The following is a 25,312-nucleotide window of genomic DNA, read 5'->3' on the forward strand; positions in this document are numbered from 1 at the left end:
ACATACAAAGTTCTTCTATTAAAGAACCACTGAATTGAATGAAACCAAACATGTTTGTTCCTTTCCTTTTTGAGGTGCGGGCCGAGTGTTGTTACTTTGAAGCCAAATTTTACCTTTTTTATATGATTTCAAAAACCCAAGTAAAGTCAGGTGAGCGATACAGGCTCTTGAGAGCCTCTAGTTAGAATCTTAGTACCCTTTCAAACCAGATTTGATAAAAAAAAAAATCCTCCACATTGCCATCACTTTTAAAGATCTTCTCATAAAAAAATGTTAGATGCTGAAGCATCACTTAGGGGCAAATATTTGTCAACTTTTATATGACGATTGTGAAGGTATTTTTGTAAGTTTTATATTTCATATACCTTTAATTAGAATTTAGGCATATCAATTTATCAGTGTAAAACAGCATGTAAATGTCAATTAAGATTACAGTAAATTTAAATATTTTCGCATAATAATACTAATATCAGAACTCAGAAATTTAATTTTTATACGACCGCAAAAATTTTAATTTTTTGGTCGTATATTGCTATCACGTTGGCGTCGTCGTCGTCGTCGTTGTCCGAATACTTTTAGTTTTCGCACTCTAACTTTAGTAAAAGTGAATAGAAATCAATGAAATTTTAACACAAGGTTTATGAACACAAAAGGAAGGTTGGGATTGATTTTGGGAGTTTTGGTCCCAACATTTTAGGAATTAGGGGCCAAAAAGGGCCCAAATAAGCATTTTCTTGGTTTTCGCACTATAACTTTAGTTTAAGTGAATAGAAATTTATGAAATTTTGACACAAGGTTTATGACCACAAAAAGAAGGTTGGGATTGATTTTGGGAGTTTTGGTTCCAACAGTTTAGGAATTAAGGGCCAAAAAAGGGCCCAAATAAGCATTATTCTTGGTTTTCGCACAATAACTTTAGTATAAGTAAATAGAAATCAATGATATTTTAACACAAGGTTTATGACCACAAAAGGAAGGTTGGGATTGATTTTTGGAGTTGAGGTCACAACAGTTTATGAATTAGGGTCCAAAAAGGGGCCCAAATAAGCATTATTCTTGGTTTTCGCACAATAACTTTAGTATAAGTAAATAGAAATCTATGAAATTTAAACACAAGGTTTATGACCATAAAAGGAAGGTTGGGTTTGATTTTGGGAGTTTTGGTCCTCACAGTTTAGGAATAAGGGGCCCAAAGGGTCCAAAATTGAACTTTATGTGATTTCATCAAAAATTGAATAATTGGGGTTCTTTGATATGCCAAATCTAACTGTGTTTGTAGATTCTTAATTTTTGGTCCAGTTTTCAAATTGGTCTACATTAAGGTCCAAAGGGTCCAAAATTAAACTTAGTTTGATTTTAACAAAAATTTAATCCTTGGGGTTCTTTAAAATACTGAATTTAAAAATGTACTTAGATTTTTATACAACCGCAAAAATTTTAATTTTTTGGTCGTATATTGCTATCACGTTGGCGTCGTCGTCTGCGTCGTCGTCGTCCGAATACTTTTAGTTTTCGCACTCTAACTTTAGTAAAAGTGAATAGAAATCAATGAAATTTTAACACAAGGTTTATGACCACAAAAGGAAGGTTGGGATTGATTTTGGGAGTTTTGGTCCCAACATTTTAGGAATTAGGGGCCAAAAAGGGCCCAAATAAGCATTTTCATGGTTTTCGCACTATAACTTTAGTTTAAGTGAATAGAAATCTATGAAATTTTGACACAAGGTTTATGACCACAAAAGGACAGTTGGGATTGATTTTGGGAGGTTTGGTTCCAACAGTTTAGGAATTAAGGGCCAAAAAAGGGCCCAAATAAGCATTATTCTTGGTTTTCGCACAATAACTTTAGTATAAGATAAGATAAGATATTTAGATAAGATAAGATAAGATATTTTTATTTCCAATTATGGGCCCCAAAGGGCATAAACATTACAACATCAATAATTTTTTCATAATACAATACAAACAATGAGATAAAAAAAAAAAAAAGTTAAACGAGAACTATTTAAGTTCTTAAAGAATACGTAGATAAAGAATCTATAGTATGTTGGTTTTTTGTCGAGCCTGCAACTTTTGTTGCAGAAAGCTCGACATAGGGATAGTGATCCGGCTATGGCGGCGGCTATGGCGGCGGTGTTAGCTCACTTCTTAAAAGCTTTATATTTCAGAAGGTAGAAGACCTGGATGCTTCATACTTTGTATATAGATGCTTCATGTTACGAAGTTTCCGTCAGTCACATGTCCAATGTCCTTGACCTCATTTTCATGGTTCAGTGACCACTTGAAAAAAAAGTTCAAATTTTTTGAAATGTTGAATTCTCTCTTATTATAAGTAATAGGACAACTATATTTGGTATGTGCGTACCTTGCAAGGTCCTCATGTCTGTCAGACAGTTTTCACTTGACCTCGACCTCATTTCATGGATCAGTGATCAAGGTTAAGTTTTGGTGGTCAAGTCCATATCTCAGATACTATAAGCAATAGGGCTAGTATATTCGGTGTATGGAAGGACTGTAAGGTGTACATGTCCAACTGGCAGGTGTCATCTGACCTTGACCTCATTTTCATGGTTCAGTGGTTATAGTTAAATTTTTGTGTTTTGGTCTGTTTTTCTCATACTATATGCAATAGGTCTACTATATTTGTTGTATGGAATGATGGTAAGGTGTACATGTCTAGCGGGCAGATGTCATGTGACCTTGACCTCATTTTCATGGTTCAGTGGTCAAAGTTAAGTTTTTGAGTTTTGGTCTTTTTATCTAATACGTATGCCATAGGTCAACTATATTTGGTGTATGGAAATATTTTATGATCTTTATGTCAGTCGCGCAGGTATTATTTGACGGTGACCTCATTTTCACGGTTCATTGCACAGTGTTAAGTTTTTGTGTTTTGGTCTATTTTTCTTAAACTATAAGTAATGGGTCAACTATATATGTTGTATAGAAGCATTGTTAGCTGTACATGTCTGCCTGGCATGGTTCATCTGACCTTGACCTCATTTTCAAGGTTCATTGGTCTTTGTTTAGTTATCTTGGTTAATGTTAAGTTTATGAGACAGTTGTAATAAAACTAAGCTTTATACTTAGGACTATCAACATAATATCAATGATTAGTATAGAAGGCGAGACATTTCAGCGTGTGCACTCTTGTTTTAATACTAATGCATTTTATTACAAGTGTGGTTGATATAGATAACAAACAAGCAGCCCAAAAAGAAAAAAAAAGAAAAATAGATATCCACATATGTATAGTACACAAAAAGTTGGATCAATTAAATATATAATAATTAGCCAAAAAGAAAGTAGAAATTAAACATGTCCATGACTCATCCTGTGTCAGCAGCAAATAGGAAAGCATTATGGTTTCCTAAAGGCAGCTGACACCAGGGGACGATACCTTATGGGCCATAGGCATGTAAAATGTGTGTAAATGTCTCTTTCCTACCTGTATCAAAAGCAAACAAGGAAGCATCATAGGTAACTTGAATGCAGTTGATACCAGGGGACGATGCCTCAAGGATATAAGAGAACATTTGAATAAATAATATATCTTAACAATTATTTTTTTTTTTTTTAATCGGCTAGTATGTTTGTGATATTCAGATGAATATAATTTTCTATGTCCAATCAAATGTATATACACACATAGATTTCCTTTAACTAATCTTCACTAAGGAAGATGTTTGTATATAAAATTACATATTATTTTAAGTAACTCAACATTTTCTACACTAAATAACCAGATAATTTTGCTTTGACTGTTCATATGATTAAAATAAGAATTATATTGTGCAATACTAGCTAACATACAATTTCTATCATCCTCAAATTTGTTACAATCAAATAGAAAATGAGCCTCATCTTCGACAGTATTGGAAGAACATTTATTACATATTCTGTTAATTCGGGGAATACCCTGATATCTACCTAATTCTATTTGTAATCTATGAGAAGATACACGTAATTTAGTAAAACTTCTTCTAAGTTCAAAATTCTTGATCAATGTTAGATATTTTTCAAAACCAAAATTTGTTTTATATAAAAGGTAGGTTTTCAGTTTACTGTCTGAAAATTTATCTATTTGTTTTTTCCAACAGCTAATAAACAATATTGATAGCTTGGTTTGTATATATTTCTTAAATTTGTATAAGGATTCACAAAATGGAGCATTTATGGCATTTGTATAGTCAATACCAAGTATTTTAAAAACAACATTTATTGAACCATACCATGATGTTATATTCATGTGATGTAGTGTCTTTGATTGTGTATATGCCTCTTTTAATAGAGGAAAATTATTACCTAAATTCTCTAATCTATACCAGTACAATAACATTCCTTTTATAATATTAAAATATATTGGAAATCTTCCAAGTTCAGATAACACTGCAGCATTTGTTGTTTTCTTGTGTACCCCAAGTATAAATTTACAAAATTTTATATGAAGTTTCTCACAGGGTAAACCTGAATATAATTTTTCAAAAGATATATCTTCCTTCTTACATTTAGAGGAAAGAGAATTAAACATCCCCCATATTTCGCTACCATATAATAAAATAGGTTTTACAGTGTGGTCAAAAACATGAATACTTGTTTTTACATCAGGATTAAGTGATAAAAGATCTTTCCTTAATTTGAAATGAGCTTTCAGGGATTTTTTGTATAGTTCATTTTGAGCATAACTGAATGAACCAGATGAGCTTAAATATAAACCTAGGTATTTGTATTTTGAAACACATTCCAGATTTATATTCTGAAATGTGAATATCTGTTTTACATGTCTGCCTGCCTTGTTGAAAATCAGCACCTTTGTCTTATTAGTATTCACATTGAGACACCAATCTTTGCAAAATTTATCAAGCATTCCCAGCTTTTCTCGTAGTCCTTCAGCTGATGTAGATAATAAAACAATATCATCAGCATACATTAAACAATGTAGATCTTTGTCATTGACATTAACTGGGTCTCTAGTATCTGACAAATATCTGGGCAAATCATTTATGAATATCTTGAATAAATTCGGACTGAGGTTGTCACCTTGTTTGACTCCAATATCTAATGGGAAAAAATCACTTACTTGATTTTGAATTTTGACACATGATTTGCTAATTTCATACATACTTTTAATAATGTTATAAAAATAAGACCCAGCCCCAATATCTAGTAGTTTAATCTTGATCCCTGTATGTATAACAGTATCAAAAGCCTTCTGAAAATCAACAAAACAGGCAAACAGTCTACCTTCTTTTGAATTACAGTATTTGTTAATAAGACAGTTTAAAATAAACATATGATCTGCAGTTCTGGCTTTCCTTGTGAATCCAATTTGACTATCATGTATAATATTATGTTCCTGAAGAAATTTGTCCAGTCTTAGACTTAATATTCTATTAAAAAGCTTTCCAATTGCACTTGTTATTGTTATTCCTCTATAATTGTTAGGGTCACTTGTATCGTTGCTTTTAAAAATTGGTGTAATATAACCTTCAGCCCAAGATGTTGGGTATATACCTGAAGACAGACAAGTATTAAACATCTGTTGAAAACTTTTTAAAAGGAAAGTCTGTCCATTCTTTATCATATTATTACTAATGTTATCCAAGCCTGATGATTTATTGCATTTTAAGTGTGAAATGGCTTTGGATATTTCAGACTCAGTGATAAAGGAGTCCAACTCGTTGAAACATTTTGAGTTTTCTAACTGTTTCAGTTTTTCACATAGCTCTGTATATCTACTTTGAAATTCACCTTTCAGTTGTGACAACTTTTGGAAATGTGATATCAAGGTTGATGGTTGTACTCCACATTTTTTTTTAGTTTCATTTTTTTCCTGTAGTTCATTAATTAAGTTCCAATACAGTTTTGGATTCTCTTCGTGCAAGGAGTCCAGCTGACTAATCAATGATTGTTTGTATTGTTTGTATTTATATTTCCTTAGTTTGGAGTATTCACGATTCAGTTTATAAAAGTGATTTTTGATAATTGGATCATATGGAAATCTTGAATAAATTTTTCCATAATTAAGCAAGTTAGTTCGAGCTTGTTGTAAACTTGCGTCAAACCACTTTTTAATAAGTAAATAGAAATCAATGAAATTTAAACACAAGGTTTATGACCACAAAAGGAAGGTTAGGATTGATTTTTGGAGTTGAGGTCACAACAGTTTATGAATTAGGGGCCAAAAAGGGGCCCAAATAAGCATTATTTTTGGTTTTCGCACAATAACTTTAGTATAAGTAAATAGAAATCTATGAAATTTAAACACAAGGTTTATGACCATAAAAGGAAGGTTGGATTTGATTTTGGGAGTTTTGGTCCCAACAGTTTAGGAATAAGGGGCCCAAAGGGTCCAAAATTGAACTTTGTGTGATTTCATCAAAAATTGAATAATTGGGGTTCTTTGATATGCCGAATCTAACTATGTATGTAGATTCTTAATTTTTGGTCCCGTTTTCAAATTGGTCTACATTAAGGTCCAAAGGGTCCAAAATTAAACTTAGTTTGATTTTAACAAAAATTGAATCCTTGGGGTTCTTTGATATGCTGAATTTAAAAATGTACTTAGATTTTTAATTATTGGCCTAGTTTTCAAGTTGGTCCAAATGGGGGTCCAAATTAAACTTTGTTTGATTTCATCAAAAATTGAATAAATGGGTTATTTGATATGCCAAATCTAACTGTGTATGTAGATTCTTAATTTTTGGTCCAGTTTTCAAATTGGTCTACATTAAGGTCCAAAGGGTCCAAAATTAAACTAAGTTTGATTTTAACAAAAATTAAATTCTTGGGCTTATTTGATATGCTTTATCTAAACATGTACTTTGATTTTTGATTATGGGCCCAGTTTTCAAGTTGGTCCAAATCAGGATTCCATATCAAGTATTGTGCAATAGCAAAAAAATTTCAATTGCACAGTATTACACAATAGCAAGAAATATCTAATTGCACAATATTGTGCAATAGCAATTAATTTTCAATTGGAGTTATCTTTCTTTGTATAGAATAGTAGTTGATAATATATGTTGGAAATTTGCCAGACATGACTATGATGTCATTTTCTTTTTTTATTTGCCAATAACTTTATGTAAATAACTTCATTGGAAATTTGCCAATATTAAATGTTGCTGATGAAGTTTTTTTTATTGTTTTATACAATAAACAATGTATATTCACTTTTACTACAAACCAATCTTTACCATTCAGTGATAACAAGCACTTTATTTTACATTTTAATATTTTATGATGTATTTAAAAGAGTAGTTATTGTTGCTCCATTAGAAATTTGAATTGATATCAGTTTTGGAAAAAGGGAAACGGGGATGTGAAAAAAAATGGGGGGGGGGGGGGGTTGTTGTTAAATTATTCTCATTTCAGATTTCATAAATAAAAAGAAAATTTCTTCAAACATTTTTTTTAGAGGATTAATATTCAACAGCATAGTGAATTGCTCAAAGGCAAAAAAAAAATTTTAAGTTCATTAGACCACATTCATTCTGTGTCAGAAACCTATGCTGTGTCAACTATTTAATTTTAGATTTAAATAAGTTTAAAGAAGAAATCTTTAATTGATTTGTAAAATCTTGACATTTGTTTTGTGTAAAAAAAAACATGTAATGTAAAAAATTTGATCACAATCCAAATTCAGAGCTGTATCACGCTTGAATGTTTTGTCCATACTTGCCCCAACTGTTCAGGGTTCGACCTCTGCGGTCCTATAAAGCTGCGCCCTGCGGAGCACCTGGTTTCTGTTTGAATTATGATCATCATATTTTGAAAAAAAACAGTACCTCTTTGGAAACAACAGAAGTATTCTATGTACGGTAACTGCATTTTTTTCTTTTTACACTTACATGAATATAAAATAAGGAGATATGATATGATTGCCAATGAGACAACTATTCACCAAATAACATGGATTTAGATTTGTCATTTATTGGTGAACACAAAAGTGATGAACAGGTTGTGTCATACAGTATACAAATCTTTTATTTTCAGACCAGGTATTAAAGTACAAACAGTTAAATGGGATGCCACTAATCTCCCTTTACAAGATGAATCTGTTACTGTGTTTATAACTGACTTGGTATGTATATATCTTTCCAATATAATTTTTATGCCCCACCTACAATAGTAGAGGGGCATTATGTTTTCTGGTCTGTGCGTCCGTTCGTCCTTCCGTCTGTCCTTCCGTCTGTTAGTCCCGCTTCAGGTTAAAGTTTTTGGTCAAGGTAGTTTTTGATGAAGTTGAAGTCCAATCAACTTGAAACTTAGTATACATGTTCCCTGTGATATGATCTTTCTAATTTAAATGCCAAATTAGAGATTTACCCAATTTCACGGTCCACTAAACACAGAAAATGATAGTGCGAGTGGGGCCTCCGTGTACTATGGACACATTCTTGTTTACCATAAAATTTAAGAAATGGAATCAGAAATCTAAATATATTTTGATATTAAAAGTGTACCATTGTTGAAATAAGATTCTGTTTTTGGTGATTAAATGAAAGAGAAGTATTTCACATCACTCTTTTAATTGTAATATATGTAATGCAATTGTAAGACAGCCTCAAGAGTTTTTCTTTAGCAGCAAAGGGGAGATAACTATAATTTATATTTTGCTGTTTACCATTCACAGGCAAATATTGGATTGCAATACTTTCATATCAAAAGTTGATCTTAAGTTATTTATTCTTTCAGCCATTTGGTGTTAGGTAAGTATGTACAATGTTAATGATTGACAGAATATTAAAAATGAGGGAGCCATACTTATTACAGGCATACTGCTTAAAATCATAATCATTGAGTATTTTAAATATGAAAATAAATACCTGGTTTTGGCAAAAAATCATCTACAAGTTATTATCATACTTACTGCTTTTATTTATTTTCATCTTTTCTGGAACAGAATGGTTAAATTCCCAATCAAGTTAGATTAATGGAGAAATAGTTTTGTATGAAATTGCATAATGACTTGTTATCTGCACTAATAAAGTATGCCTGTTCATATATTTGTTTGATGGATTTTGTAGATTGGGTTCTAAGAAAGAAAACTCTAGTTTATATCCTAAAGTACTATATGAGATGTCGAGAGTGACAAAACTTAAATCAGGAAGGGCGTGTTTTCTGACCCAGGACAAAAAGGGAATTAATCAGGTAAGTACTTTCCCTTTGTTGAGCCTTCGACTATTGTCGAAAAAGCGAGACTTAGCAATTCTTCATTCTGTCGGCATTGGCGGCGGCGGCGGCATCCACAAAATTCACTCTGTGGTTAAACTTTTTGAAATTTTAATAACTTTCTAGAACTATGCTGGATTTCTACCAAACTTGAACAGAAGCTTGTTTATGATTATAAGATAGTATCCAGAAGTAAAGTTCCACTTTTCCTTATTTTACTTATAAATGGACTTAGTTTTTCTGACGGATAACATAACATTCACTCTGTGGTTAAAGTTTTTAAACCAAATGTTCTGACATTTATGCACAATTCTTATTACCACAAAAGACAGATCAAGTTTGAATTGTGGTGGTCTCTTTTACTGTATCTTACTGCTCTAGAGTTACTCCCCTTTACAAAAAAAAAAAATTGCTGAATTTTTATACGACCGCAAAAATTTTAATTTTTTGGTGGTATATTGCTATCACGTTGGCGTCGTCGTCGTCATTCGTCGTCCGAATACTTTTAGTTTTAGCACTCTAACTTTAGTAAAAGTGAATAGAAATCAATGAAATTTTAACACAAGGTTTACGACCACAAAAGGAAGGTTGGGATTGATTTTGGGAGTTTTGGTCCCAACATTTTAGGAATTAGGGGCCAAAAAGGGCCCAAATAAGCATTTTCTTGGTTTTCGCACTATAACTTTAGTTTAAGTGAATAGAAATCTATGAAATTTTAACACAAGGTTTATGACCAAAAAAGGAAGGTTGGAATTGATTTTTGGAGTTGAGGTCACAAAGTTTATGAATTAGGGGCCAAAAAGGGGCCCAAATAAGCATTATTTTTGGTTTTTGCACCATAACTTTAGTATAAGTACCGGTAAATAGAAATCTATGAAATTCAAACACAAGGTTTATGACCATAAAAGGAAGGTTGGGTTTGATTTTGGGAGTTTTGGTCCTAACAGTTTAGGAATAAGGGGCCCAAAGGGTCCAAAATTGAACTTTGTGTGATTTCATCAAAAATTGAATAATTGGGGTTCTTTGATATGCCGAATCTAACTATGTATGTAGATTCTTAATTTTTGGTCCTGTTTTCAAATTGGTCTACATTAAGGTCCAAAGGGTTCAAAATTAAACTTAGTTTGATTTTAACAAAAATTGAATCCTTGGGGTTCTTTGATATGCTGAATCTAAAAATGTACTTAGATTTTTGATTATTGGCCCAGTTTTCAAGTTGGTCCAATTGGGGGTCCAAAATTAAACTTTGTTTGATTTCATCAAAAATTGAATAAATGGGTTCTTTGATATGCCAAATCTAACTGTGTATGTAGATTCTTAATTTTTGGTCCAGTTTTCAAATTGGTCTACATTAAGGTCCAAAGGGTCCAAAATTAAACTAAGTTTGATTTTAGCAAAAATTAAATTCTTGGGCTTATTTTATATGCTTTATCTAAATATGTACTTTGATTTTTGATTATGGGCCCAGTTTTCAAGTTGGTCCAAATCAGGATTCCATATCAAGTATTGTGCAATAGCAAGAAATTTTCAATTGCACAGTATTGCACAATAGCAAGAAATATCTAATTGCACAATATTGTGCAATAGCAATTAATTTTCAATTGGAGTTATCTTTCTTTGTATAGAATAGTAGTTGATAATATATGTTGGAAATTTGCCAGACATGACTATGATGTCATTTTCTATTTTTATTTGCCAATAACTTTATGTAAATAACTTCATTGGAAATTTGCCAATATAAAATGTTGCTGATGAAGCTTTTTTTCCTTATCTTATCTAAAATGTTTTTAGATAATGTATGTTGGACATTTGCCAGACATGACTATGATGTCATTTTCTATTTTTATTTGCCAATAACTTTATGTAAATAACTTCATTGGAAATTTGCCAATATAAAATGTTGCTGATGAAGTTTTTTTATTGTTTTATACAATAAGCAATGTATATTCACTTTTACTACCAACCAATCTTTACCATTCAGTGATAACAAGCACTTTATTTTACATTTTAATATTTTATGATGTATTTAAAAGAGTAGTTATTGTTGCAAACTCCATTAGAAATTTGAATTGATATCAGTTTTGGAAAAAGGGAAACGGGGATGTGAAAAAAAAGGGGGGGGTTTAAATTTTTCTCATTTCAGATTTCATAAATAAAAAGAAAATTTCTTCAAACATTTTTTTGAGAGGATTAATATTCAACAGCATAGTGAATTGCTCAAAGGCAAAAAAAAACTTTTAAGTTCATTAGACCACATTCATTCTGTGTCAGAAATCTTATGCTGTGTCAACTATTTAATTTTAGATTTAAAAAGTTTGAAGAAGAAATCTTTAATTGATTTGTAAAATCTTGACATTTGTTTTGTGTAAAAAAAACACCATGTAATGTCAAAAATTTGATCACAATCCATTCAGAGCTGTATCACGCTTGAATGTTTTGTCCATACTTGCCCCAACTGTTCAGGGTTCGACCTCTGCGGTCGTATAAAGCTGCGCCCTGCGGAGCACCTGGTTTTATTCTGTTCACTAACTTTAGTTTGCCTTATCTTAATGTTATGAAACTTATACATAATGCTTATTATCACAAAGCTGAAGTACAAAATTTTTGGTAGTGTCACTTATACAGTTTTTGAGTTATGTCCCTTTATAACGTTACATGCAAGAGGGGGCATCATCTGTGTCCCATGGACTTATTCCCCATTTATTCAGTTATTGTGAAGATATGTTAATTACTAGTTTCTTATGTTTGTTTTTATTCTATACAACAAAGAATGTTTAAACGTAAGAAGTCTAAAGGCAATGAAGATGAGCTCAATTTTCACAGCTCATGTCTATGCCTTGAATGAGCTCACTCAGAGCTGTATTAAATAAATACGGTTAAGGATATATTCTTCTGAAGTTTCAGTCTTGTTAAAATCTAGTTCTATTTTCCAAAACATGTGATACAAGTGTAAAATAGTTATGAATTTAATAAAAAACATAATCAAACTTAATTCTGTGAAAAAATGGAGGATTTACAATAAGTAGATTTTGAATAATAAAGTTTTCAAATTTTATTACAATCAAGTCAGTCTTTTTAGCCAAAATTTTTAAAAAATGGGTTAGGGATACCAAAAATTATTTTACCAGAAACATGTACATCCCATATCACTTTATCAATTTCACATTATTAGCTCAGCAGGCCCGAAGGGCCAAGTGAGCTTTTCTCATTACATTGCGTCCGGCGTCGGCCGTTGTTAGCTTTTACAAAAATCTTCTCCTCTGAAAAGTACTGGGCCAAATTAATCCAAACTTGGCCACAATCATCATTAGGGTATCTAGTTTAAAAATGTGTGGTGTTTCCCGGCCAACCAACCAAGATGGCCACCATAGCTAAAAATAGAACATTGGGGTAAAATGTAGATTTTGGCTTATAACTCTGAAACCAAAGCATTAAGAGCAATTCTGACATGGAGGTTAAATTGTTTTGCAAGTCAAGATCTATCTGCCCTGAAATTTTCAGATGAATCTGACAACTGGTTGTTGGGTTGCTGCCCCTGAATTGGAAATTTTTAAGGAAATTTTGCTGTATTTGGTTATTATCTTGAATATTATTATAAATAGAGATAAACTGTAAACAGCAATAATGTTCAGCAAAGTAAGATCCACAAACAAGTCAACATGACCAAAAAGGTCAGTTGACCTCTTAAGGAGTTAATGCCCTTTATAGTCAATTTTTAATAATTTTTTTAATTTTTTAAATTTTTGTAAATTTCAACAAAATATTTTCCTCTGTAACTAATGGGCCAAGTTTATTATAAATTGAGATAATTGTAAGAAGCAAGAATGTTCAGTAAAGTAAGATGTACAAACACATCACCATCACCAAAACACAATTTTGTCCTGAATCCATCTGCTTCCTTTGTTTAATATGCACATAGACCAAGGTGAGAGACACAGGCTCTTAAGAGCCTCTAGTTAGATAATGTATTTTGTTCTAAAAAAAAGAAAAAAATCACAAGCTTACATCATTGACAGCATGATAATTTTTTCACCAAAAGCATTCAAAATATGATAAAACTTTCTTATATTAACACCTACCTTCAAAAGGGCTGTAGCAAAAAAAAGAATTGCACCACCATATGATTTTTTTTTTTACTCCGCCAATTACTGCTTTGCAGTCATATAAACCCAAAAATCTGTTTTAGAAAAAAGTTTTATTCTAGAAATTTTTGGCTCCCCAGAGGCATACAGTAATCCTCAAACTGTTTGTATTCTTTTCAGGCAATGCAGTTAGTTTCCAAGTACTGGAAGAGAAGCACTACTGTGGGGATTAACATGGGAGGACTAGCAGCCTGCGTGTATATGATGTATCGGAACAGTGAAGTTTTTGACAAATCTCAACCTTTAGTGATCCCTAGATTTGATGAGAGGTCACCAAGTAAAGATTCCAAGAAAGTTTCAGATATTGAATGAAGAGAAAGCATTATCATGAATCTCAGACTATGCCCTGTATATCACTCACTGGTTAAAAACTGGGTGATTAATTTATCTTCCCATTGGAATGGTTCAAATATTCTCTCCTTTTCTGCAGCTAAACATAGTCAGGCTCACTTGTGCCATGAACATCATCAAATTGTTGCGCCTTCCTGTCCTAGAAATTTATTTTCTTTAAAAAATCAGAATTATGAATCCTTGAAAAGTTGGTATACACAAACAACATTCTTGTTCATCAAGCCCAAAGTCGTGTTTCAAAGATAATTTGTTCTGTAAATAGGGTTTCGGATCAGCAATTTTGATATTGTATGAGATTATTTTTGTTTTCATCAAAACCATGAAATTAGTTAGTCTCTGTTCTATTCCTTTGCAACTTCTCTAGAGTTATTGTAAATTAGAGCTTGATAGGTTATCTAGACACTAGTCTATTGTTGAAAACAATATGTCGAATTAAGAGATGTCTTTTGCTTCCTGTGATGTTGGAATGTTGTCTTCTTTTATTGGTAGACAATATTTTTCTGGGTTTATTTCAATGATACATAGGATAAAAAGAAATATGAAACAATAAAATGAATAAACAAATTGACTACTTTTAGCTTTAATTTTTATCATACATAGCCTTCAGTATTTAATACAATCATGTAGAATAACAGTCTATAAAATGTAAATTGGTTCATTTTAATATTCAATAATGTGCTGCACATTTATGGTAAGTTGTTGATATAATTTATAGTCCATTTTCAGCAAACAACACTGTATTGTCTTTTTAAGGTCTTATAGACATGGATATTACATGTACCTCTAAAAAAGTGATTTCAGTTTACAATGCACTAGAAGGTTATGAATTATTTCAAACATTTACTTTTCCTAAAGTAAAACAGATCATGATGTAACTAATAAGTATACCATTATGATTTATACTGTGACAATGCATACAATTGAAATAACAAAGATGTTTGCTAAAAAAGTATACACTGTCTTTTGGAACAATTGGAAAAAGATCATGTTTTGCAAATATTTTGGTGTATCTTTTATGGTGGTTTAATTAGATAGAGTTATTTTCTCTAAGGAAATAAATTAGTACAATACATTTATTGAACACTTTGGAAATAACATCAATGGAAACATGAAACAAATATAATATACATAACACATGCAAATGGCAGACAAAGACAAATGTTTTAGAGTTGCCTCCCCCTGAGATGCAATGAGATTCTTTTAAATGTCATTTTACTTACAACATAAATATCAACATACCTCTTTTAAAACAATAAAAAACAAAGTTTACCCAAAAATGATTTCTTATATTGCTTAAACAGTATCTGCAGTTAATTATAAGTTTTTACAAAAATTTGGGATATTACAGAAAAAATGTATGTGGTTTTATCAAACATTAAAAAAACCACTATGGTAACCATTAGTCTTTTTTTATGACAGATTGTTTTTTTGCCTCCACCACTATTGCCAAAAGAAAAAGTAATGTCCAACCCTCCACTTAACTTTTTTAAAATCCCTTAATGGATTCTGAATAAAGCACAAGCTTGAGTAAAACTGATGCAAGCTATTATAAATATGAACACAAATGTAAAAAAAACAAACTATACACGCATACATTGATGTAAAATATAAAATTTCATACAAAGAGTATTTGATAGCAGGAAGTATTGTCACAACTAGTGTTAATACATTATACATTCTCAAACAAGATAAATGTATTTTAATTCTCAAACAAGACCTTGACTACCTACAAGGTTCTTGCACAATCGGTGGATTTTTTTTTTTATAAAGTTCAATTTGCCTTTTATTTCTTTTTCAAAGAAATGAATTTTGCTTGGACATGGAATGAAGGTTGCAGCAAAATGTGACAAACATAATATCTATGAAAATTTTAAGTGTTTTACTGATGTTAATTACTTTAACTTTGTTTGCAATGATGCTGTTAAATTGTAACTTAGTGGATCAACTGTTGTTGGTTCCATTGATCTATTATTGCCAATTTTTTTGGAATCTCTATCTGTGTACCAAATTAGAAAAAATCATTTTTAAATATGTTTGATGTCATCTATACACATGTTAAAACTTGCAAAAGTCAACTGGTCAATAGTGAAAAAAAGCATCTTTACTCTAGCATAAAATTATCTTTAACAAACAAAATAATTTAAACATGAACTAAAAGTAACAGTATTTACACTTCATAATCACATAAAAAGAAAATGCACCAAATAATGTCTTGACTAAATCTAAAATGCTGCATGTTCTGAGATTCACGTTACTCTTCTAAATATTTACATCATCTTCACAGATGTAGCCTACAATAATACAAATCAGTGAATAAGCATCTTAAAGTCATATGAAACCTCAAATTAAAAAAAAAAATGATGCATATGTTTTTTATAACTAAATGGATAGTTTCCATTATAAAACTTATGTACATATACTTTTTTCTGGAGAAAATTCTTCAGAAAATTGTCCACATTTAGAAGAAGTTTACTTTTTTTCAATTGCTTGCTTCCAGGAAGCAATTCGCCGACATATTTTCCGTATATGCAAGTGACCTTAGCGTGACCCTTCTCGTAAGAATCCGGTGATTGCAGTTCCCATGGGTCTGTCATTAAAATAAATTATTACATTGGTTGCAATGAATTACATTGATTTCCCAGTTAGATAAAAACCGATAATTTCACATGTGAAATAAACGTGGTTATTTCACTCTCTGACGTCATACAACAATAGGCGTTGTCAAGACGTTGATAACGTCGGATCAAAACAAATTGTCAATGCGTAGGAAAAAGATATAGTTCCTTACATTTTCTACATTAATTTCATACAAAAAGCCATTTGCCAATGTAATAAAAAGAATAACTAATCGCCGTATTTGAATATCAGAAATAAGACAACTTGTGACCGAAAGCCGCTATGGATTAAACTCGTGCTGCGCATTCGTTTAATCCATGCGTCGTTCGGTCACGCGTTGTCTTATTTTTGATATTCAAATACAGCGATTAGTTATACTATAATTATTATCTGATTATACATGTTATTCATGTGCTCAATATCCATGCTTCTTTTGTTGATTGTTTACTATAAGGTAACAATCGGTAAACTACAGTTTCAAAACACAATAATTAATTACCTGCCATGTTTTCACATAATTACAGATAGAGAGAGAAAAAAATGGTGTTTGCGCAAAAAATGATTAAATCGTGCACAAAAGACAAAGTTTATCATATATAAATGCATTGGTTGAAGAATTGTATAAACATTATTTTTCACCAGTCACTCGTTTCATATGACTTTAATGAGAAAACAGGGATGATAAAATAAATTAATCGAAGTGCTTATAAGCACTGAGGGTAAAGATTGCTTTCATTTTGCAATTTTGTAAAAATTTTAATAAAAACATTGCATTGTATTTTGATAGACAAGTTAAAATTTGAGTTATCTTCCTTTGTTTGTGATTGTTTACTCTTGAAGATAAATGCATAGGATGATATTGTATGGTCACATTAATGGAGAAATAACTTTTATAATTGGAATATCAATTTCTCATCATTTCCTTGTCAAAATTGACATATGTAACTAATTGTTTTATGTAAAACAGGGTCTTGTTTCACATAGGTTTTGATAAAATTAAATGTGAGCATCAATTTTCCCAATTAACATGTAAATATTTGTTAAAACTTTATTGTCAATCTCAAAATGAAGCTATGTAAAAACATCAAGAAGATATTAGCCCAATCATAAATTGATAATTCTTAAAATATAAGCCTTTGTGAAAGAATAGTCGCCAAACAAGTCTCATTGATACCTGGTAATATTTGTTGAGTGAAAACACTCTAGCCTAGCCCAGGCAAACAGAAATACATCTATGAACACTTCTGAAAAAGGTGTAATAAATTACTTCTCAAGCTACAAACAATTAATAGAATTTCAGAGAATATAGGGTATATATCCAGGACACTAAATGAGTACATCAACAGCAAAAAAAACCCAAAAAAATGCACAGGAACAGTGCTTTAATTGCTGTTCTTCATCTCAAAGTCAAAGTGAGGCCCTCAACACTGAACAAACAAAAAACTTTCACCTCACTAGAAATTTAAGACTGTTGCTAGCACAGGTTTAAACTGCTATAGAAAAGAAAAGGGTACAGGTACCTGTTGTCTATTTTCTTTAAATTTATGAACGGGTCCTACATCATGGATATAGAAATCTTTAGTTTTAGTTTTAAACTATATCAGAATCTTGCAAACTACATGCTACTTGAAATGTTTCAGGTTTTCATAGAATACAAAGATAACTTGTTCATATATCATAAAGAATAATTATCACTTTGTAAGAGGTTGAGGATAAAATATGGAGAAGCATTTCAATTTTAAGTCTTTCTGTGCCTCCTTCTAACCAATAACCCTGCCTGCCATTTTAATGGTTTATTTCAAACCTTATAGTCTATAGATAAAGATGTTGTTACCTCTGTCATGATATTGCACATGCCTTTTTCTTTGGACAAGAACATCTTTCATGTACTGGTACATCTTCTAAAACAACTTCTACGTGACGTCCACAACCTTCAACAAATATAAAAATCATGCATATTGATGAGGTCTCAATTTACATCAGAATTTGGAAAGGTGCATAATGAACAAGTATTTATAATGGAAGGAGTAGCTATCAAAAATATAAATAAGCAAGCTTTGCCATTCCACAAAACAAACACATGCAAAAGGCAAACAAATTAAAAAAAAGAACACTTGTGTTTTGCAACCATTTATTTTCTGTTCTGTCTTTTTTTTTTTTTACCTTATATACTTTTTAGGTTAAAGTCATTGTATTGTTTTTGTTTGCAGTTTTTTATTTTTATTAATTTGTTTGTTTGTCTGTCTGCTTATTTTGTTGATTTCTTTTATTGTTGTTTTTGTATTAAACCACCAGATTTTATCATGTAAATCATTTCTAAGTCAGTTATTCTAATAAATCTTGAAAAAGGATTTGCAACCAAGAACACTAAATGGTATTGTATAAGAATAAAAAATATCATATGATTTGAAGGAAGAAGATAGAAACAAGTCAGCAAGTCATTATTTATAATTGTTTAAATAAGGAAGTCGAACGATAATGAACAAAAGGATTGGTTAACTCTTCTGAAAAGAAAACCCAATTTAAAAGTGCAATTATAATGAAATTTAAAAAAAAAAATAACACAAGGTTTTTTTCTTAGAATCCGAGTATGATGCGTTGCTTGATTTGTATCTACAATAATACTCTATGATGTGAAACAATAGAGAGAACACTTTTATTACGTTTTAAAAAAATAGAAAAGCTATACTTAAATGAGTAAAACGTACAAAATTCATAAGTTTAACACTATTGATATATGACAGTGATGGTGATATATAATGTTATCTGAGAAAAATTCGGCGTTTTTTATGCACCGATCTGCAATTCGTTTGTGCCGATTTTTTCTTTCACTTGCGCCGATTTTATCTTTCATTTGCGCCGATTGTGTACAGGTGAATATTTTTTTTCTTTCTATTTTATCTTTTAAACCTCTTCGGTTAGCCAGTTGTACATATGTTATGAATTGTCAATTGTAACATGTATACAACTGTTGTCCCCTGCTCACCATAGGGAGGTGCAGCAGGATAAGTCAATTTAAAATATAAAAGCAATCTCTATTTACATCAACTAAAATCAGGGGTTAAAAATTTATTTACAGCATTCAAAAGCACAACATTAAAATTTTATCCAGATTTTACCAATATACCTACTGGCAGAAGTCCGTTACCATGGTTACACTAGGTATAGTGCATGTATTTACTCACCTGTTTTTTAAAAAGTCATAAGATACCTCAAAAAAATAATGTATATGTTTTTTTATAACTCAATGGATATTTTCATTATAAAACTTATGTACATATACATTTTTCTGAAGAAAATTCTTTAATTTATTCATACAGTATTTAAAAGAAGTTTACTTTATTTTAATTGCTTCCTTCCACTGAGCAAGCAATTCCCCCGATATATTTTCCGTATGCAAAGTGACCTCAGTGTGATCCATCTCGTTAAAATCCGGTGATCGCAATACGCATGGATGTCCTTAAAATAAACTATTATCTGAATTTACATGTTAAACACGTGCTCAATTTCCATGCCTTTTTTCAGTGTTGATTTTTTTGTCGATTGTTCACGGTCAAACAGGTGACAATCGTTAAACTTTGGCTTCAAAACACGAACTTAAATTACCTGCCATATTTTCACAACAACACTGACCGATTGAAGAAAAATGACGATTATACGAAATTTACACGAAAAAAATGATAAATTCGTGCACAGAAGACGTTTATGATGTTTGTATGCATTGGTTCAAGAATTGGAAGAACATTATTTTTCACCGGTCACTCGTTTCTTATGACAATGCAATGCGAATATAGAATCGGCGCTAACAGAGGCATATATACGTCTCTGGCGCTAATGAAAGAATGCAAGATCGAAAAAATTATAATTGACTCAAATGCAAGATCGAAAAATTTATAATCGATGCAAATGCATGATCGAAAAATTTATAATCGGTGCAAATGCATGATCGAAAAAATTATAATCGGTGCAAATGCATGATCAAAAATTTATAATCGGCGCAAGTATCAAACGCCCAACAAATTAATCCAAGTATAACCCAACTTAACCAATTTGAAACCCCGTTTCAAAAATGTGCAAGTCATGAGTTTCCAATACACAATTGTTTTAGGGAGTTAGGTCGACATTCTTCGCCTATCACTAAAACAAACACTTGATATAAAATTGTGGCCATTTGTAATTATTTATCCATAACAATGATTGAAACCCTTCCCAATGCTCCAAATACTGTGACTACACGATTGATTAAGTGGTTAAGGTGGAATATACGATACTAGTTTTCTAATACTGCTTGCGCTATTCAAAAGAACCCTGCGACTTTTCGATATTGATTTAGTGGTAGGTTGAATACGATGTTCCAACACTGCTTACATGCTTTCCAAAAGGACCCTGCGACTTTTCGATATTGATTTAGTGGTAGGTTGAATACGATATTCTTACACTGCTTACATGCTTTCCAAAAGGACCTTACTGGGACTTTTCGATTAATTAAGTGGTAGGTGGAATACGATATTCCAACATAACTTGTGCTTTCCAAATGGACATTGGGACTACTCCATTGATTAAGTGGTAGGTGGAATACGATATTCCAACACTGTTAGTGCTTTCCATATGGACCCTGGGACTTTTCAATTAATTAGTTGTATGTTAAAAACGATATTCCAACACTGCTTGTGCTTTCCAAATGGACACTTGGACTTTTCAGATGATAAGTGGTAGGTTACATACGATATTCCACAATAAAGGTGCTTTCCAAGAAGACACCATGCGATTATTCGATTAATTGTGTAAGTGGTAGGCGGCATATGATATCACATACTGGTGCTTTGAGTCACTATGTAAGATCATAGTATAAAAATATACGGATTGAATTCAGTAATTTTCGTTGTACATAATGAATATAAATACAACAGGTAAAATCAAATTTTCCTAAAACTTAAATGTTTTTTCTTTGGTTTAATGTTTCCTGTATTAAATGCGTATATTTATTCTGTAATTCATTCTCACGAGATCCAAAGGAGAGCAATATAAAACACACCTTATTCAAATTACACTTAACGGAGAAACTTGTATTACTGACACTTTAAACACACCAATTGACTTTTCATTATTTAAATGGCAGGTAGAGAAATCACCCGAAGGCTAACAATGATACAATTGTAAAAGATGTATTAGATACATTATTGTATCAATTTCCATCAGACACCAGAGAGGCGCTTCGACAGGGAAAGGATAATCACATTTTCCCCTCTCACAAATAAGCCTCTTCATTTCTATGGATGTTTAAGTTTGTTTTAAGTAAAAACTTAAATATATTTCTTTGATATAATTTATTTAGCGTTCATATGTACCTATTTAAAAGCCAGTTTATTGACTTAACTAGAAAGTTAAAAGCTTCGTTGGCAAAATATTAGACAACACCGTGTTTATTTCATAAAATTCCTATCCGTTATTTTTAAATGGAATTACATATGTGAAAGATAAATATGGCATACATTTCTTTGGTCGGGTTGTTGTCTCTTTGGCACATTCCCCATTTCCATTCTCAATTTTAATGGTTAAAGAAAGGACCACCGTTATATAAAAATTTGTAGACACAACATTTATTTTGTTAACCTCTTCGGAAAAAATTGCGGAAGGGGCATACCGTGAGAACAACACACAACTTTTCATTGAACAGAACAGAAAAGCTATTTCATCATTCATGGTGTAAAATGTACTGGACTTTTTAATTCCACCAAAAATGTCCATCTAACAGAAGAAATGACAAAACGCAACCACATCATATATTTTGTTTAAAATCCTCCTTAGCCGAAAATGCGATTGATGCCGGGACATGCACAAATAAAACAGATACACATAAAATTCTTTCAAAGCAACTCTGAACTATTCCACATAAGGTCCAGAGGCGGATTTAGCCCCCCCCCCCCCCTTTTTGGGAAAAAATTTGGTTGCTTATATAGAGAATCACTGAAGCTTGACTGGAGCGGGCCCCCTATTAGGTTAGTCAGTGGGCCCCCACTTATGGACATTTCTGGATCCGCCACTGAGGTCTACTGGTGAATTAAATGTTTTTCATCTTTAACAATGTAAAATCACATATACTTCAAAATCGTATGACAAGTATGTACTAAGTAATGTATTGTTATATACATGTATGTAGAATTATGATAAATTAGTCAACTGATATATTATAGACATATATAGATATATACACATATTTGTATTTACATATTTCTGACTGATCTTAATGTGTTACATATATATTTTTTTTTTATAATTTTTTAGTGTCGGTAATCCATCAGCAGTTCAGGGCAGACTTCGATTGAACTTTAATCGACGATTTCGTTTCTTTCCATTTTTTTTCTCATTTTTTTAAACTTCACAAGACCGGTTAATAATTTGATTTCCATATTGGGCCTTAACAGTGTTAATATTGTAAACAAAATAATCATATTGTAATTAATAATAAAATTTAAAAAAAAAACCAGTGGTGTACAGTTTATACATGATTTACAAACTTATGTGCAACATTAATTTATTCTTACCTGCCCATGTCATTTTTTGGCACTTTTTACACCTTACTTTTACACACATCCTTTAACTTGTCACACACATTCTCTTAATCCAACTCTGTCAAGATCGCATCTCCATCAAGATCATAAAATAGAACGCCCTGAAAAATTACCTGTACATCAGACAGGTGCAATTAGGAACACTCCTTACAAATGTGTTCGAGTGAAAATTATAAAGACGAATGTCTACTTACCTAGCTATTTTCCTTCCTATCGAGGAACACCACCGGTTATAGGTTTTGATTGATCCAAGTGCATATTCGAAATAATTTTCACATATATTTTAACGGTAATATACTTCACAACATAAATAACGCACCACAGCTTACCATATTTATTAAGTTTCACAGTTTTTGGTTTTTGCTAGATATGTATTATATTCAAAGCCTTCAAATTAATACAGAATATCAGGGAGATTTTCATTTGAATGGCGACAACAAAGATTTAAACCTCAAAAGTAGAAAAAAATAAAAGTCTGATAAAGTCAATTACAAATAGGTCATTATTCATGAAGACAGGATTGCATTATGGGAAACTGAAAACCATAATCAGATTCGTTGATTTCAGATCATTTCAGTTGAAAATTTACATACAACTTCAAAATTCTGCTAGATATGACTTATTTTTACAAAGACTTATTATTTTACCAAAAGGTGCAAGATGTTGCCCTGGACATCTCTCTGATGATTTTTTTCAGCTTTTCGTGTGAACAAATTGTTGAGAAAAAAAAACATCAAGCGATTTTAATCGTCACGACTGAAATCACCAATTTATTGAAACAAATAAGGGACATAGCCAGAAAGTGATATTTATAATTTAACTGGATTTACAAAAGCTAATTTTGATGATGTCTGCCAGAAAATATTTAGTTGAAACCTTTTGTACCTGAAAATCTGGGGTTTGAGCATATAACATGGAATCATGTAATAAATAATCACACTCGTCCATTAGCACAGTCCCTCTTCGGTGATATTACAAATCCTGCTATCCTTGTTGTAAATAGAACATACATATATATATATATACAAAAAATTGTCAATTTCCAATTCCAACGAAGATTGTTAAGCATGCATAAACAGTCAGGATTCTGCTTCGTCAAAATTATCTCCCCATTACGCCAGTTTATTTTTACAATCGTAGAAATGGAAGCTAGTTGTAGGGATGACGCGCTGCCAGTTTAGCTCTTGAAAACGATGAATTTATCCACATCTTACCATTACGATCCTTATATGTCAGTTGTATCTACTAGCTAATGAGCATCAGTTAATGTTCTTGTCTGCATTGAGTCAACTTAAAACTATAGTCTAATCGGTTGCCAGGTGGCATTTTCGAAAATTCATAACATTAAAGACTTTTATCATAAATTTTGGTAAAAAGCTTCCCATTTATGATATAGATATCAAGATCAAGGAAAGGAAAGGGCGGTGTTCATTGTTGGTGTTAGGTGTATTTAAAGTTAGCTCAACAGGATCGATAAATCTCTTTAATGTACATAATGAAGTCGTCATTATTTAGTGCCAATGTATCATCCAAATATCGTATTATTTTTTTGTATCAGATGTTGTTTCGGTGTGTCTTTGCTGATTTTAGTCATAAATTGTAACTCATAACAATACAGAAACAGGTCCGCAATAAGTGGTGCACAGATAGTTCCCATTGAAATTCCGATAACTTGGCGATATACGGAATCTTCAAAGCAAACACAAATGTTATCTAGTGAAAATTCAAGGGCCAATCGACATAGTTCTTTTGTTTGTTGTTACGTAAATAATTAACAATTAAAATTTTGCCTCTTATATTTACAGACAAAAGACTATAAATGAAAGAATAGAATGTAACATCACCCTGCGTTTACGTTTGTCTTGCTCATGTTAAATACTATTATCAAATTGCAAACAACAACATATATTAAATACAAAGTATAGACGAATGTGTACAACAATCTAGACAGGATAAAGAGAAGAAACAGTTCCTAATACAATTCTATGAACAGCATTGTACAGGGTAAAATTTAAAATTGAGAATGGAAATGGGGAATGTGCCAAAGAGACAACAACCCGACCATAGAAAAAAAAACAACAGCAGAAGGTCACCAACAGGTCTTCATTGTAGCGAGAAATTCCCGCACCCGGAGGCGTCCTTCAGCTGGCCCCTAAACAAATATATACTAGTTCAGTGATAATGAACGCCATACTAATTTCCAAATTGTACACAAGAAACTAAAATAAAAATAATACAAGACTAACAAAGGCCAGAGGCTCCTGACTTGGGACAGGCGCAAAAATGCGGCGGGGTTAAACATGTTTGTGAGATCTCAACCCTCCCCCTATACCTCTAGCCAATGTTTTTGGAAAGATTAGAACTTGTTCTAAATCTTTACTTAGGCACCAGCCTCCCTAACAACAGGACAGGTTAGCTACTGTTACTAAATGTATTCACACTGAAATATAGTTC

The 25,312-nt window shown here is 31.6% G+C and overlaps 1 protein-coding gene and 1 long non-coding RNA gene across 3 annotated transcripts in view; one reads left to right on the forward strand and one right to left on the reverse strand.

Moving 5' to 3' along the window:
- Nucleotides 1-14,238, forward strand: part of LOC139491070 (tRNA (guanine(6)-N(2))-methyltransferase THUMP3-like) — a 33,764-nt gene extending 19,526 nt beyond the window's left edge. Inside the window, exons 6-9 of one of the 2 annotated variants that reach the window (XM_071278380.1) lie at nucleotides 7,999-8,086; nucleotides 8,701-8,714; nucleotides 9,033-9,156; nucleotides 13,440-14,238. In XM_071278380.1, coding sequence (XP_071134481.1) covers nucleotides 7,999-8,086; nucleotides 8,701-8,714; nucleotides 9,033-9,156; nucleotides 13,440-13,631 — 418 coding nt within the window. In that variant the 3' untranslated portion in view covers nucleotides 13,632-14,238. The remainder of the gene's footprint in view (nucleotides 1-7,998; nucleotides 8,087-8,700; nucleotides 8,715-9,032; nucleotides 9,157-13,439) is intronic. The other variant, XR_011656457.1, reaches the window with a different exon arrangement.
- LOC139491091 (uncharacterized) lies at nucleotides 14,235-23,005 on the reverse strand. The gene is made up of 3 exons (XR_011656463.1): nucleotides 22,832-23,005; nucleotides 18,121-18,217; nucleotides 14,235-15,961 (listed from the first exon to the last, which is right to left on the reverse strand). It is a non-coding gene; the product is annotated as an uncharacterized lncRNA (long non-coding RNA).
- Nucleotides 23,006-25,312: the final 2,307 nt, after the last annotated feature.

This window comes from Mytilus edulis, chromosome 1 (assembly GCF_963676685.1).
Source record: "Mytilus edulis chromosome 1, xbMytEdul2.2, whole genome shotgun sequence".
Taxonomy (NCBI): domain Eukaryota; kingdom Metazoa; phylum Mollusca; class Bivalvia; order Mytilida; family Mytilidae; genus Mytilus; species Mytilus edulis.